Genomic DNA, 17,824 nt, shown 5'->3' on the forward strand with positions numbered 1-17,824 from the left:
AACTACACTGATATAGCTTAACAACAAGATATTACCATGTTTCTTTAATACAAATGTTACACTTTTATTCAAGCAATGTTGATTAGCAGTGGTACTGTGTCACTTAATAATCGTTGTTCGCCATGCCCCTTTTTGTAAACACGATTGCTGATTAGGAGCCTAAAAAGAGCAACCGCGGCTACAAGCTTGAAGACCAAAAAACTTCATGCAGCAGCTCTAAATATCACACTCTTCACACTTTTAAAAACATTCTGACTCACCTTTTACACTACGCTCCAACGACAGCAGCATCGGCAACAAAAACACCAGAAAATGCAACTGCAGTGGATCCTGGGCGGCTCCTCTCTTTGGTATTGACGAGGTAGATTACCCACCAAGGTGGCACCGGTCAAACCGGGCTCAGCTTCCTAATGTTCATATTTCCAGCTGATTGGAGATATACACAATCGTTGCACATTTTCCTCTCGACACAAAACAGGACCGGTGAAAATAAAACAAATAAGTTCACTTGTTTGGGCGTTTAAATGAAAAAAGTTCGAAGAGTCACCAATCTTACAACACAACACCGTGAATTACTGACACGTTGTAAACAAACAAACTAATTAGCATGCATGCCTTATGATTAAACGTTGCGGTTACAATTATTCAAACATTGATCAACTTCAATGTTTATGAAGGCAATTAGTTGAATAAAATATGTAAGCAATGTTTAAGCAGCATATGTACGGTAATGTATTCGACTTAGGAATTGAATATTTATATACTGCTTTAAATCTGCCGATTCATGTAATTCGGATTGAAGCAGAGCGGATGCAGACGAGTGTGAACCCAAAGATCCAGAGTTCGAGTCTTTCCATTGATGTGATTTGTCCCATAAAATGTAATAAAATAAAGATGTCGGGGGTACATAATCAGAGAGAGCTATTCCACACAAATGCAGAAATGTTGGAAGTTAAATCATTTTCTCATTTTATTGTTACATGATGTAACATGATGTTGAAGAAACGTTTAAGAATCGTTTTTGTAGCAATTATAAAATCATATCTATAAATAGAAATAAATTTCGTAAGTTTTATCACTGCTCCAGCATGTTTTGATTGTATTATGGTGGAATAAATATCGAAGAAAGCTTGTTATTATGCGCTATGCTGCTAGTGCACAATAACGGTTTCTAAAACCATTCTTAAATTATTAAACAAATAGCGTCATACAACATTGTTTAATAAACGTTGAAGTAAAGTTTATGATGTTTGTGTAAATTGCTGATGGTTCTAACGTTGAACAAGAGTTTCACAACCGATGTACGATCATTGGATAAACTTTCATTTCATCGTGCTTATAGAACGGTTGACGTTGAATAAATTCTCATTTTTGGGCGAACAAGAGTTGAAGAACAGTTTCATTTTAAAATTATTCAAATATAATACGACTTCCAGTTTAATAACGTTGCTTTGAGAAACATTTCTTAAAGCAAAAATTGTTTCTTGGGTAGTATTTCCTTCTGGGGATTCCTCCTGGAATTCCTTTTGGTTATTCCTCCAGATGTTCCTTACGGTGATTTCTCTAGTATGTTTTGGTGGGGATTTCATTATTGGGATTCTATCAGGATTTCCTGCTGTGAAATTGTTCCAGGAGCGTGTTGTCCAAGAAATTGTTCTGGAGATTATTCTAGGAGTTCTTTTTGGGGATTCCTCCCAAAGTTTCTTGTAGGGATTACTTCTGGTGATTACTCCAAGAATTTCCGCTAGGTATTTTCTCTGGATGCCAGGCATAAATATCTTTCTGGGGATATATTCAGTGATTTTTTTTTGGGTTCGAGTTGGAGCTTCCCCATAGAAGATTCCTCTAGTTTTTTTAGGAATGTCAAATGAATTATATTCTGAGGATCCTTCCAGGAGTTTGTCCTGACGATTTCAAGTTCCTGCTGCGGATTCCTCCAAAAGTTCCTTGCTAGTATTCCTCCGTGAGTTCCTCCTAGGGATTCTTCCATGACTTTTCACTGTGGATATCTTTAGAAACTCCTTGTTGGGATTCCTCCAGGACTTCTTTCTAGTGATACTTTTATTAGTTCTTTCCAGGTATTGCAACAGGAGGTTTCAGGGATTTTTTTTCTTGAATTAGTTTCTGTGGACTTCTCCAGGAGTTCCTTTTCTTGCAGATTGTCTTTTTTACTCAAGGAGTTCTTTGGAGATTCCTTCACGAGTTCCCTCCGAGGATAGGCCTAATCAGAAGACGTTTAAAATCAGCCGGTTGCGATTCATCCATGTTTTTGAAGTCAGCATCAGTTTCAGGGCAAACATTTGATTTGAGCGTGAGTTACGAGTAACATTTTTTCACCTCTTCTTCAGGACCCCAATTTCGAGCTAATTCAGACACGTTTTTAACCGTTATGTGTCCGATAAACTTTTTGCTTTTTAAATGGGCGCTGGGTACCCGGGTACCCTGTCGGCCACATAAGGGTTAACAAAATAACTTTTTGTTACGATTACCCTAGTATATTCTGGAAAATTATATATTTTGTTGGGAAAAATATTTTGCCTATTTCAATTGTTGGTCCTGAAACGATTGTTTGTTTGGGGTTCAGCACGTAGTGGGGTTCAGAGATGATGGCTCATTTTTTTCATATGGGGTAGTATTCAGATGACAGCCGCCTGTTTAAAATCAGCTGATTTTGGGGGCCTTTGACAGTTCTCCTATGAGAATGACAGTTCAGCGTTTGCGCCTTTGTTCGGCAATTGTAAACAGTGGCATACACGAACCTGTCAACTAAACAGGCCTATTGCTCCAGGAATTTCCCCTGAAACAAAACAGAATGCAAATATGGCTGCCACAATGGCCAATTTAAATACAAATGCACCTGATTTGGATTATCAAAGCGAGCTAAGTCAGGATAAACAAATGCTGTTTAGTTTGATTCATCTTTAGTCAGATTTATGCCTATGAGTTTGTATGAAAAATTGAAATTGGATTTCTTTATTGTTCCTATGAGATGTTTTAAAACCGAAAAGACGCCGAATTTTCCAGCCACACCCTTATTCGCCGCACCTTTACCAACAATTTGAGCACTGATACACGCACACAAATACAATCACATCAACACAGAAACACAAACAAACACTCGCAAACGACTACTTTGACAATGGGAAAAAAATCAGCTATCGATGAACAATGCCATTAAATTACAGTATCTTTCCTGCTAACAAGTTACATTTACACTTGACGAAAACAGAAACAAGTCGCATAACCTAGAACATTACAGAATTGCTTGTAAAAAAAAAAAACAAAACAAAAACTGTATACAAAATTTACACTTATAAAAAGAAACAGCGAAGCAAAAATCTAAAAAAAAAGATCTGAAATACTAAATGTTTTCACTCTTCTCTTACCACCCCACAACCCCAAATTTGAACAACAACAAAAATAAACTTCACAAACGTCAAACAGAACAAAAATATAGGAACAACAAATTATTCTTATGCGGTCAAATGACAAAGTTAGAACAACAGCAGTGGTCAGTTTTATGTTCCTCTACAGCTACCAACCCCCAGATAGAATTTTACGCACACTCGCCTCTCTCACACTTTCTAACAAATGATAGAACCAGTAAACATAGAAAAAAAACTTTTTTTTCTCCTATTTTATTAACATTTTCTCAATTTTACGTTTCCATCTCTATACTATATGCAACTGACATAACCCTAACTCGATAACTTTACCATATACAAAGACCGACGCTGTACCGAAAGCGACATCGCGACTTAGGAATATGTATGAAGAAGAATCTTATATGGAAGAACATATCAGTTTTATACCGACAACAGCAACCAGTATAGCAGGAAAACAAAATGGAGGCCTGCAGCAAGCCAAGAAATCGAAACAAAACGTCGCAAATGCAATCCCTGTCGAACGTAACACCCTAAGAAACAATCAGAAACGATGCGTTCATTGTCTTTTCAATCAACCACGATCGATTAGTGATCGATCGAACCCCCTACCCGCCCCTTAGCTCTCCTTAATTGGTTAATCACTACCCTCTCTTACCAATTGATCACCCAAATTGCGATGTTTTGTGTTCCAGTAGACATCTGTATCGCCCCTCTCCCGCCCTTTTTCTCAATCATCTCATTTTAGATAGGTAGTTGAAATATTTGAGATCCCTCCTTTACCACCAGAACCGCCCGCGGCTACTTCAAGGGTGAAATCCGCGGAATAACCCGCAATAATGTTGTATAAAGAAAAAAAGTTACCCATACATCTATAGGCAATATTGCATTGTGTTACACGATTTTTTCAAACCCTGACTGTAGTGATAAAGCGCTAAAATCACCATGTAAAAGACAAAAACATCGAAATGTGTCCGATCCCGCCTTTTTATGTTTCTTGTATTTATTTCGGTATTTGATTAGAATGACACAATATCCCCATTCGGTACAATATCCGGCAAATTAGAAGCAAAAGGAAATTTTGAAGTGATGAACAGCAAACAACTATTAAACACTAGGAAAGCTGTTGCTGCACAGCTGTGTAGTGGCACATACATACACACACGAATGGAAGGATTTGACTGAGATCTTAGGAAAACGGAAAGCAAAAGTATAAAACAAAAAAATATATAGATAAGCTTACAATAGTAGCGAAAGTGAACAAGAAACCAAGGAAAATGAAGCTTTAAGTTACGACCCTTCACGTGATTACAGACGCAAACAGAGAAAAATACATCTTCGGAAGCTACTTTCTCCCTTGTTGGTATGCAAAAAGCTAAGCATTTACGGAAAACCCCGCTAACATACACACATACTTACAGAACTCAATGACAACAGAAAAACCCCTAATGTATAGAAGAAAGAAAACCTACACGTTGCAGAGGCAACTGCAACCACCATGTTATTTAATTTACTAAGTTGTAGAATTTGTATAAAAAATTAGCGAAAAATAGAAACAAATAAGATGAGAAAAACAATAATTACTGATAATTATTACTTAACTGAAAACAGAAAACACAGAAATACAAAAGAGGGAAAAAGAACAAAACTTACCGTTGAAGAAGAAGAAGACCCCTAACACAAACACCGATGTGTAAAGTAGATAAAACCTAAAAAAATCCACAATTTGTTCCCCAGATTCGACCAAACAAAACATACACAAGCTCGTATGTTCGTTCGTTCACACTGAAAACAAAAGAGATCCATTTACTATCACAATCTTACGTAATAAATACAAACATTCATGTTGGACAGAGTAAAATAAAGCCGAAACAAAGCTACACAAGAACTAATACAAGGACTTTTTTCCTGTTGACTGTATAGGTTGATGTTTAGGTATAATAACCAATCAAAACAACCGCGAACAAATCAGCAAACAGAACCGAAAATTTAAATCCAACTCAAATACAAATATGTTCACACAGACACACAGGAAGCAAACGCCAGGCAGTAAATAAACAAATCGATTTAGTTCCTCGTTTTTTGATATTTGATTTTTACAACAAACAACACGCAAACTCATCACAAAAGTTTTCAAATTTTCCGTTGCAGTATTAGTTGTGATGAAAGCCATTTACGAGACAGAACGAAACGCGAGAAAGTGAAAAACTTACGTAGCGAAAGAGAACAAACCGACAAAAGAACAAACAAACACAACAACAACATCAACAACGGTAAAACTAAGCATTAAGGTGGTAAGACAAACAAACAAACAAAATGTATATTTGAAAAAGGAAACAGAAAGAAAACTGCAGTTTTGTTGCTGAAATAAAGATTAAAATTATAGACAGGTTGGGGGTGTTCAGTTCGTCCGAAATTGCCAATCCTTCGGGATAAAGAAAAAACGCATACGAGCAAAAATTAACCCACAAGAAGAACCCAGTCATTTCTCCGTGTTTTTCGTAAAAATTTCTTGGGTTTTTGGCTTCAGGTCTAGAATATTTAGTGTCGACTAATTTCAGATTATCGACGTTTCGGATCAGGTTTGGGACCATCCTAAAGGGCTCATACAATAAATCAACAAAACACAACAAGTTTTTAAGCAGACGCTTGCAATGGTTGTTCCACCCTTTTCATACGTTGGTCTAAATTTAACCAAGGATGCATTCATCATCTTTTTCTTCTTGGCTTCAAGTATTCCACGAGGATCTTTTTTTTTCAGAAAATTTCTCCAATAATCCCACTAAGAATCAACCCATGGTTTAATTAAAAAAATATGGATTTTTCTATATTTTTTTCCGTTTTTTTTTGCAAGCAATTCCCTCAAAATGTTCAGTGGATGTCCATGGAACCACGTGAAAGAATTTTGTTCAACAAATTTAAACTTTAAGTTAAATAACTCCAAATATCATTAAATTGGAAATGCCACTTTGGGGCGAAATTGATCAGTATACAATTAAGCATCGGTTGGAAAGGAAAATTCCCAAGTAACACAACTTGTTATAATAATGTAAATAAGACATGGTTAATACAAACGCCGATGTTTTGTTCCAAGTATCGGAAACGTATTTTAGTACACTTATATCACCGAAAAAGCGCAAAAAATGGCGACTTATAAAACATCTTCGATGTTACTAAAGATGTTTTTCAATACATTATTATAACATAAAATTAAGTGTTGAATATGTTCTCTGCAAACATCGTAAAAACTTATTTTTTACTCGCAGAGAAATTATAATTTATCAAACACACATTGTGTAAATAAATATGGCAACTGTTATGATTATGGGTCAATCATTATTAATCCTCTCATTTCATTTGTAATTTACCATCTCGATGTGATCTAATTTCATGTGCCATTCAAATTTCATGGTGAAATAAACACATCTACTCTTCATGAATTCATGCGCTTTCCATTGGTTTGGAAACAAGAATGCAGTACCGCCAAGAAGTTTTGGAAGGCTATTTTCATTTATGTTTTATTAATGATGTATTTTTAGAATATGCAATAAGGATAAGGAAAATATATTATTTCAATCAATGTTTTAACTCTCCCAGATAAATTATTATTTTGAGAAAAAATGTAGATAAATCAACGGCAGAAGTGTTACAGTGTGAAACTTTTTAGCAGGCACTGTAATTCATCTGGCCTGATATGGAAAATTTTAAAATATTAGACATACGTTCAAATTACATTCTATGGACATCTCAATAACATGTTTCTCAAATACCTTTAATAATACATTGAAAAAAACATCATTTCAACGTATTTCAAACAACCGTCTGCAAATAGCATATGCATGGATGGAATTTTTTGTTTTGGCTACCTATTTTGAACATAAATATAACAATAATAATCTCAGTGTGCAGTTTACGAAGCCAATATCAATAAATTAATTTTTAATGTTTCCCGGGATCATTCAACTGGGCTTAAGCCGCCACGTAAGTATCTAAAGTGATTAGGATATTTAGATGAAATTAGAAGTGGTGGATTCCTTTTTTGGATCTATCCAGGCACACAGACCACGGTAATTTCCACAGTCGCCAACCATTGTTAAGTGTATTTATGTACCTGTGTTTACCTCTAAAGCAATAAATTTGAGTGTGGATGCTATTATGGTTTAATTTCCGTGTGTTTTTATTTGTAAAAGATGTTTCATTTATAATGTTCATGACAGTGATTTCCAAGACGAGACTGTGAAATGATATACTTGTATATTGACGTATTCAATACTTTAAAATAACGTATAGATAACATATTTGGAACTGAAGGTTTAACTATGTGCTGTCAATGTTTTACAAAACATCTTTAATTGAAGCAGACGATGATACAAAAATCTTGTTCAATCAACTTCAAATTTTTGTTATTCTAACTTTTGGTGATGCTGATAAGATTTTTTGGAAACTTGTTTTTGTCAAACGTAGATAAAACATGATTTCAACACAAGATGAGTTCAGATACGATTATAGAACTACATTAGAACATCTTTAACAAATTTCATTTTCAAAGATGTTTTCTGTGTTTCTTGGGTTTCCTAGTCCGCTTAATTTTGCTCTTCGAAACACGAATAACGTGTTTAAAATCTTATAACTAGTGAATTTATTACTTTAAATGCAAAATAAAATTTTGGAAATTTCCCCTTAAATGCCTACAAGTAGGCAATTTTATTTGAAATAAATAATTTCTATCACATTAAATGACTATTTCAACATAAAATGAACTTTTTTTAACTCTTCCATGTTCTTATTATCTACATAACTTTCAAAAAAATGTTAAAGCAGAGAATTTACGGGAAGTCCTATTAGCAATAGAATGTTTAGTAGCCATGATATCAGCTAAAGAGTAATACATTGCAAATTCCTAAAAAAAATAAGGCAAAACTAACTTTTTTTTTTTTTTTTGAAAAAATAAAATTCTACACTCATCTCTAGACATCTACGAATCAGATAACGTAAAAAGTTTAAGATCATTACGACGCTTAAGAGTCCCTAGTATGGAATTACAATGTAGTACCCGAATGATCAATTTGACCCCGGTTTACGGTACCATTTTTTTTGTCGAGAATCACTCCAGAAATCACTCCAAGATTCTTCTTAAAATGTTGTTATTCCAAGGTTTATCAAGACTCCTTCCAGAAGTTCCTTTAAGAGTTAGCATTAACATTAGCATTAAGCGAGTCGCACAAATTCGTAGGTGGTACAGTCCTAGACTGCTGGTATGAGGGTTGCCTCCTTCCCGTCCGAGAGACGAACCAGCCAAGGGCTGAAAGTCTCTCTAATAAAGACAAATCAATCAATCAATCCTTCCCGTCCGAACCAAAGCACAAAGATTTGGGGACTAATCTTTGACTCTTAGACAAGACTGACGCAATTCTCCAATGGTCGAGCACTGTCCTGGCCACGTCCTTGCGACTGCTGAGGAATAGGAAAGAATAGTTAGTTTTGGACACCTATGAAAGATGTAGACAACTCTACGATCTCTATGGCCTAGGTGTCACGGGAATTTGGGTGTTGTTAGTGGAAGGGTAAACTCCAAAGGATACGACGCTTGGTAAACGTTCAGGCACACCATTGTTAGACTGCTTCGAATTAGTTGTCTGCCCAATTCATCCTGGTTTCCTCGTCATCTTGATGGCATTTGGTTGAATTATCCAGAAGTTCCTTTAAGAGTTCTGCTAAAAAATCTTCTAAGGATTCTACCTTGGAAGCCGCCTAAAAACTAGACATATGTCCTGACGAATCCTCGGCAGAATCGTAGAGGAATCGTTGGATGGTTTCATGGAGGAATTCTTGGAAGAATTTCAGCAAAAAAAAAAATAATTGAGCATTCCTAGCATTGGAAGATTTTTGGAGAAAGTTTTGGAAGACTTCCTTAAGGAACGCTTGGAAGAACTTCTCGGCATACCTTTTAAAGAATGTATTTATTTTTCGGCGTCAATCATATTCGTAGACCCTTAGTTACAAAAGATTGTCTGAGGAATGTTTAAAAAATCCTAGCCAACTTCTGGGAGAACGCTTGGAATAATCTTTGAAAGAACCCCTAGAAGAATGCTTGTAAGCAATCCTGAAGGAAGTTTTTTGAAGAAGGCATGGGGGGGGACCTCAAATAAAAACTCCTGGAGCAATACTTGGAAGACTTGCTGGATGAATCTTTCGAAGAGTTCCTAGAGAAATGCTTGCAAGAGTTGGGCTGCAAAACGGTGAGTCGATAAGGAGAGCGTCCAATAGAGCTCTGGTCCTCACAAGTTCCTACCTCATGCTTCCACGGGTCAAACGATGACAAAGACCGCCAGCCAAGAGTTGTGTGCTTAGTTGGTAGTGCAGCCTGGGCACTGTTGTCCTTCTGACTTCAGCTAGATTGAGGAGGTACGAGCCGAGTGTCTGTTCACCAAGGAGGTGCGGCTCAAACAGCGTCTGTTCTGGCATCCAGCGGCTGAGTAAGAAACGCTGCACCACGCCCAGCTAGATCCAAGGTGGTAGCCCCATCAGCGTGGTCGTCCCAGTGTTGGTTGGGACGTTAAACAGAACTGGCACGATGGCCCTCCGGCGAGACAGGAGTGTTGGCGTAGGCCCAATAAGCCACCCGTAAAAATCCCCATTGCGAATAACATAGGAGAAAATACGACTCGATACAATCGGCAAAGACCCACGCGACGAAATAAGGACTACGATTGGAAACTTGGAACATGGAATTGCAAGTCACTAGGTTTCGCAGGATGTGACAGGATAATCTACGACGAACTACATCCCCGCAACTTTGACATCGTGGCGTTGCAGGAACTTTGTTGGACTGGACAGAAAGTGTGGAAAAGCGGGCATCGAGCGGCTACCTTCTACCAAAGCTGTGGCACCACCAATGAACTGGGAACAGGATTTATAGTGTTGGGCAAGATGCGACAACGTGTGATCGGGTGGCAGCCGATCAACGCAAGGATGTGCATGTTAAGAGTTAAGGGCCGTTTCTTCAACTACAGCATCATCAACGTCCACTGCCCACACGAAGGGAGACCCGATGACGAGAAAGAAGCGTTCTACGCGCAGTTAGAGCAAACATACGATGGTTGCTCGCCGCGTGACGTGAAAATCGTTGTCGGCGACATGAACGCGCAGGTAGGAAGGGAGGAAATGTACAGACCGGTAATCGGGCGAAACAGCCTGCACGCCGTATCGAATGATAACGGCCAGCAATGCGTAAACTTTGCAGCCTCCCATGGTATGGTAGTCCGAAGCACCTTCTTCCCCCGCAAAGATATCCACAAAGCCACCTGGAGATCACCCGACCATCAAACAGAAAACCAAATCGACCACGTTCTAATCGACGGTAAATTCTTCTCAGATATAACCAACGTCCGCACATACCGCAGTGCGAATATAGATTCGGATCACTACTTAGTCGCTGTATGCATGCGCTCAAAACTTTCGACAGTTATCAGCACGCGACGAAGTCGAACGCCGCGGCTCAACATCGAGCAACTTCGTAACGTAGAAGTGGCTCAAGACTACGCGCAGCAGTTAGCAGTGGCCCTACCAACGGAAGAGCAGCTTGGCGCAGCTACACTTGAAGATGGCTGGAGGGACATCCGATCCGCCATAGGTAGTACCTCGGCTACAGCACTAGGTTTCGCGACTCCGAATCACAGAAACGACCGGTACGACGGCGAATGTGAACAGTTGAAAAACGAGAAGAATGCAGCATGGGCGAGAATGCTGCAACACCGTACGAGAGCGAATGAGACACGTTACAAACAGGCGCGGAACAGGCAGAACTCAGTCTTCCGGATGAAGAAGCGCCAGCAGGAAGAACGAGATCGCGAAGCGATGGAAGAGCTGTACCGCGCTAAGGACACACGCAAGTTCTACGAGAAGTTGAACCGCTCGTGCAGAGGCTTTGTGCCACAAGCCGACATGTGCCGAGATAATCACGGGAATATTCTCACGAGCGACCGTGAGGTGGTCGAGAGGTGGCGGCAGCATTACGATGAGCACCTCAATGGCGACGTTACAAGTACCGAAGGTGGCGTGGTAACCGATCTAGGAGTATGTGCACAGGACGAAAGACTTCCAGCCCCTGACCTTCAAGAGATTGAGGAGGAGGTTGGCCGGTTGAAAAACAACAAAGCCGCTGGAGCAGATCAACTACCAAGCGAGCTTCTAAAATACGGTGGAGAAGCACTGGTGAGAGCACTACACTGGGTCATTACCAAGATTTGGGAGGAGGAAGTATTACCGGAGGAATGGATGGAAGGTATCGTGTGTCCCATCTACAAAAAGGGTGACAAGTTGGATTGCTGGACTGGAACTACCGCGCGATCACACTACTGAGCGCTGCCTACAAGATACTCTCTCAAATTTTATGCCGCCGTCTATCACCGATTGCAAGAGAGTTCGTGGGGCAATATCAGGCTGGATTTATGGGTGAACGCGCTACAACGGACCAGATGTTCGCCATCCGCCAGGTGTTGCAGAAATGCCGCGAATACAACGTGCCCACACATCACTTGTTCATCGATTTCAAATCGGCGTATGATACAATCGATCGAGAACAGCTATGGCAGATTATGCACGAATACGGATTCCCGGATAAACTGATACGGTTGATCAAGGCGACGATGGATCGAGTGATGTGCGTAGTTCGAGTATCAGGGACACTCTCGAGTCCCATCGAATCTCGCAGAGGGTTACGGCAAGGTGATGGTGTTCTATTCTTCGAAATTAAACACGGACTTTCCAATTCAATACATTTATTTCACACGCCTGTCCTTAGCCAACTAACTCACTCTGAACACTGAAGGCGCCAAAAAAACATGTATGTATCTGTGTTGGTAGTGTTATACAAAGGTATGACAAATAGTGTTATATAACGAGGGGCGCTCTGATGTAATATATAACATCTTCCCTTTTCTTTAATAAGATCAAAAATCCAATTGATAATCATTCAGTTTTGCTGGAACACGAATGTTTCTTTTCGGTCGGCCAGTATGCGCCGGTGTAACGGGCCGAGACCGATTCGATTTTTCAGTAGACGGTGTAACTGGTGTACCCGCTGCTTGCGTAAACAAAGTTGGCGTCGACTCGTTCGTGTTGTTGTTTGTGTTGCGCTCCTGACAGTCAAAGGGAACACAAGTTGACGAGATTCCGTTTGGAACAACCGCCGCGGGACTGGACTCGATAATCTCGTTTCGGATCGGAGCAGCAGGTGCTGAGCGGACAGGCTGCGTTTCGGGTACCTTACGTGGCTTCAGGTGAACCAACGAACGACGGTAGTCCACCCCATCTACATTCACTACGAATGACCGGTCGTTGAGGCAGCTAGACACGGTTCCTGGTGCCCACAGCTTAGAGGTGTCGGGTCTCAACTGGACATGGACGGGCGATCCTACTTGTAATTCAGGTAACTGTTTTGCTTTCTTGTCGTAGTAGAATTTGGCTCTCTTACGATTCGCCTCTATTGCAGTTGGGACATTTTCCACCACCACAGGACGAAGACGATCAACTGCTGCTGGCACACCGCATCGAGTGGAACGGGAGAAAAGTCGAGCGACTGGGCTGGAGCCAATCTTGTTCGGAATATTGCGCCAATGTAACAACGCGTACCAATAATCCGATCCACTTTCGTTTGCCTTCTTCAGCAAGTGTTTGGCCACTTTGACAGCGGCCTCGGCTTTACCGTTTGCTTGCTGATGATACGGCGCGGACGTCACCAGCTCGAAGTCCCATTCGGAAGCAAACTTCATCATCTTCTGGTTGGCGAAATTGGTACCGTTATCGCAAACAACGCGTTGCGGGATACCATGGCGTGCAAAATTTTCTTTGCAGGCGATGATGACGGATTCAGGAGTGAGATCCTTCAGGATGTCCAGTTCGAAAAAATCGGAGTAGTGATCCACAGTAATCAAAAAACTCCGTTTGGTTCCTCGGTACTCCGCGAAGAAAACATCCATTGATGCAAGCTGGAACGGATATATCGGAATTTCGTGGCTTCGCATTGGTGGGTTTGCCTGAGACGGAGCGAACTTTGCACAAGTGCCACATTGTTTGACGACATCTTTAATTTGAGTGTTCATCCCGGGCCAAAAAAGATTGGCTCGAGCAAGCTTCAATGTAGCCTCCACCCCGTTGTGGCTTGCATGACAGCTTTCCACCAAGCTTCTTCGAAGTACATGTGGGACGAGTATGCGATCGTTGCGAAAAATCAAACCATCTTGACACGAAAGTTCATGACGATAGTTAAAATAAATTTTAGCACTGTCGGGGATACGATCAGCAGACTCTGGCCAACCATGCTGAATGTAGTTCATCAGCAATTGCATTGAGGGGTCCTTTTCAGTCTGTTCAATAATTTCACTTGTTTTACTGTCCGAAATTCGCAAAAATGCACCCAATTTCACTTCTTCTACCTCTTCTAGCACTTTATAAATGTTCTGTTTTCTGTATTCTTCAGATTCGACTGCAGGAAGGCACGCCCGCGATAGGGCATCGGCCACTACATTGTCCTTACCGGTTACGAACTCCACCGAAAGATTATACCGCTGAAGATTCAGCAGCATGTGCTGCAAACGACGAGGAGCTGACAGAAGCGGCTTTTTGAAGATGGCAATTAACGGCTTGTGATCCGTCCTGATCGTTGCTTTAGGATTCCCGACAATCAGCTGGTCGAAGCGTACACAGGCGAAGAGAATGGCCAAAAGCTCTTTCTCAATTTGTGCGTAATTCCTCTCCGTGGGTGTAAGCGTCCTTGAAGCATAGCCGATGACTCCATCTCGTTGAAAAATCGCCACTCCGAGACCGGTACTACTGGCATCGCATTCAATGACCACCGGATGTGTAACGTCGTAATACCGCAGAGTGTTAATATCAGCCACCAACGATTTTACTTTATCGAATTCAGCTTGCTCTACCGATGTCCACTGCCAAGTGACGAACTCCGAAATAAGCCTACGAAGGTTGTCCATATTCGTGCTCAGATTTCGGATAAACCGGCTCAGATAATTCACCATGCCAATAAATCGATGGACCTCTTTGCGATTGACCGGAGTTGGGTAATTTCGAATTGCAACCACCTTATCTTCATCCGGTTTTAGTCCTTCGTCTGTAAGCACATGCCCATAGAACTTGACGGAGCGTTCGCATAACTTCAGTTTCGACCTGTTAAGCTTTACATTGTGCTGCTCCAGCCGGATGAGAAGATGTTCCAAGCATTCGTTGTGGTTGGCCAGCGCTTCCTCAAGGGTATCTCCCACACCGAAAATCAGCAGATCATCGGCGATGCACTCGACTCCTTTGAGCCCTTGGATAACTTCCTGCAGCTTTATCTGAAATATTTCAGGGGCCGGGGCAATGCCGAAAGGAAGGCGAGTCCACCGATACCGTCCAAAAGGGGTCCAAAAAGTAGTCAGCTTACTGCTGGGCTCGTCGAGGACCACATGCCAGAATCCCTTTCTAGCATCGACAGAAGAGAACACCTTCGCTTTGCCCAACTCAGGAAGGATCTCGTCAAGAGTGACAAACTGCAGGTTGGGCCGCTTTAAAGCTTTGTTCAACGGCACTGGGTCAAGGCAAATGCGAACCCCGGATTCTGGCCCACCTCGTTGTACAATAACTAGGTTACTTACCCAGTCTGTATGGCGGGTCTCCTTGACGATGATACCGTCGCGCTCAAGGGATTCCAGTTCTCGTTTCAACTTCTCTCGTATCGCAATGGGAACCCGACGCGGAGGCTGGATTGACGGATGAATCGATGTATCCACTTCCAGAGATACTACACCAGGAAGCATTCCGTATCCTGTGAAAAGCTCCTGATGTTCATCGATTATTTCCTGGGCCTTGATCCTGTAGATGTTGAACAGCTTATCTGGAGACTTCGCTGATGGTTCGACGAACGACACAGCCCGGCAAAACTTGACAAATCCGAGCTCGCGGGAGGCCTTTGCAGATAGCAGCGGACGATGATCTCCTTCAACCACCTGTAGTACCAGGCGATACTTTCGATCGAGACGGCGACAAGGAACCTTCACTTGACCAAGCACGTTGATAGGCTTGCCACCAAAGCTTTGAAGGCGAAGTTTCGACGATTGTAATGACGGATGGTTATCACCGGAAAGTTTAACTAGATAGTCGTGACCGATGAGGCTTGTGTTGGCTCCGGTATCTAGTTCACATAGCACTGATTCCCACTGTTCAGCAAACTTCAAGTCCAGTTCTGCCAATACACTGCCTCCACTACCAGAATTGTCATAGACCTTTCCGATTTCATATTCCACATCACTTTGCGACGACGGTTCACTGTCGGAATCGGATTCCGGTACCTCCGAGTCACTTTCTTCTCTTATTTCTTTCACTTGTTTGGACTTTCGACTCTTGAATTTAGCACTGGCCTTGCACACTTTTTCGAAATGGTTCTTTCCGTGACACCGATGGCATCGCTTTCCGAAAGCAGGGCATACGCCTTTCACAAATTCATGACGATCGCCACAAAACTTGCACCTTGACGAACTGGCTTTGGAATCTCCCTTTGCTTTCCGAATTTTGTTCACTTCCATTTGCTTCACTGCCACGCCGAGTTCAGCTGCCCTTGCCGAAGCGATCTCTTCGGCCCTGCACAGGTCGACGGCCTTATCCAACGTGACGTCCGGCATAGTCAACAGCTTCGTACGCATGTGTGGCCACTTGTTGGATGTGACCAGCTTGAAAGTCGTCAGTTCCGTAGCCAAAGTACCTAGTTTAGCGAGTCTGGCTAGCATCTTCAACCGAGAGCAAAAGTCGTCCGTTGATTCCGCTGGCATTTGTGAGGCGCCGAAAAAATCCAGGCGGTCCACATTCACGTTTCTTTTGGGAACAACGATTGCCTTGATTGCTTGCAAGGCCGCTCCTGGATCCACTTTTTGTTGCGGAGTGAGCTCAAAGTTAAAAAACTTTTTGCGAGCCGGCTCACCGATGACGGACAATAGGAAACTGACCTTTTTAGAATTGTCGGAAGCTGGCCATTGATCCATGCCAATAGCGCTTGCGTACTCCAGCCAGCTCTTCTCGAAGAAGTCGAAATTCTCGGCCATGTCTCCCTCTAGTCCTAAAGGAGAAGGTAACGGAACAGGAACTCCGGAAGCGCATGGCTGCTGCGCTGATGATGCTGCACTGTTTCCTCTTGGGGTGTTCAATGTTTGCACTAGAGCATTGAACATTTGAGCTTGATGCTCCATGAACATTTTAAACTGATTCGGGTCCATTTTGGATGAAGACCTCCGACCAGCAAATTCACTTTTCAAAATGGCCGCCGCCGCGACTCACGATCGAACACGAACCGGCTTTCTCAACTTCGACGAATGGCTACCGCTACTACGCGCAACCGAATACAAACCGACTTTTTCGATCGACTATTCCGCGATTTCAACAATGACGCCGGAAATTATTCAGAAGCACACGTCAGCTTCTGACACCATGTTCTATTCTTCGAAATTAAACACGGACTTTCCAATTCAATACATTTATTTCACACGCCTGTCCTTAGCCAACTAACTCACTCTGAACACTGAAGGCGCCAAAAAAACATGTATGTATCTGTGTTGGTAGTGTTATACAAAGGTATGACAAATAGTGTTATATAACGAGGGGCGCTCTGATGTAATATATAACAGATGGTCTTTCGTGCTTGCTGTTCAACATTGCTTTGGAGGGTGTAATAAGAAGAGCGGGGATAAACACGAGTGGGACGATTTTCACGGAGTCCGTTCAGCTGCTTGGTTTCGCCGATGATATTGATATTATTGCTCGTAAATTTGAGACGATGGCGGAAACGTACATCCGACTAAAGAGTGAAGCCAGGCGAATCGGATTAGTCATTAATGTGTCGAAGACAAAGTACATGATGGCAAAGGGCTCCAGGGAGGAATCACCGCGCCCGCCACACCGAATTCATATCGACGGTGATGAAATCGAGGCGGTTGAAGAATTCGTGTACTTGGGCTCACTGGTGACCGCCGACGACACCAGCAGAGAAATTCAGAGGCGCATTGTGGCAGGAAATCGTTCGTACTTTGGACTCCGCAGAACTCTACGATCGAATAAAGTTCGCCGTAACACGAAGATAACCATCTACAAAACGCTGATTAGACCGGTCGTCCTCTATGGGCACGAAATATGGACCCTACGTGCAGAGGACCAACGCGCCCTTGGAGTTTTCGAACGGAAGGTGTTGCGTACCATCTACGGCGGAGTGCAGATGGAAGACGGGACTTGGAGAAGGCGAATGAACCACGAGCTGCATCAGCTGCTGAGAGAACCAACCATCGTCCACACCGCGAAAATCGGGAGGCTACGGTGGGCGGGTCACGTCATCAGGATGTCGGATAGCAACCCGACTAAAATGGTTCTCGAGAGTCATCCGACCGGTACAAGAAGACGTGGAG

At 42.0% G+C, this 17,824-nt stretch overlaps 1 protein-coding gene across 1 annotated transcript; it reads right to left on the bottom strand.

Annotated features, from left to right (window-relative positions):
• Positions 1-12,334: 12,334 nt before the first annotated feature.
• LOC134291380 (uncharacterized) lies at positions 12,335-16,645 on the bottom strand. The gene has a single exon (XM_062859060.1). The coding sequence runs from the start codon at positions 16,643-16,645 to the stop codon at positions 12,335-12,337; it is 4,311 nt and encodes a 1,436-aa protein (XP_062715044.1).
• Positions 16,646-17,824: the final 1,179 nt, after the last annotated feature.

Source organism: Aedes albopictus, chromosome 1 (assembly GCF_035046485.1).
Source record: "Aedes albopictus strain Foshan chromosome 1, AalbF5, whole genome shotgun sequence".
Lineage (NCBI taxonomy): Eukaryota > Metazoa > Arthropoda > Insecta > Diptera > Culicidae > Aedes > Aedes albopictus.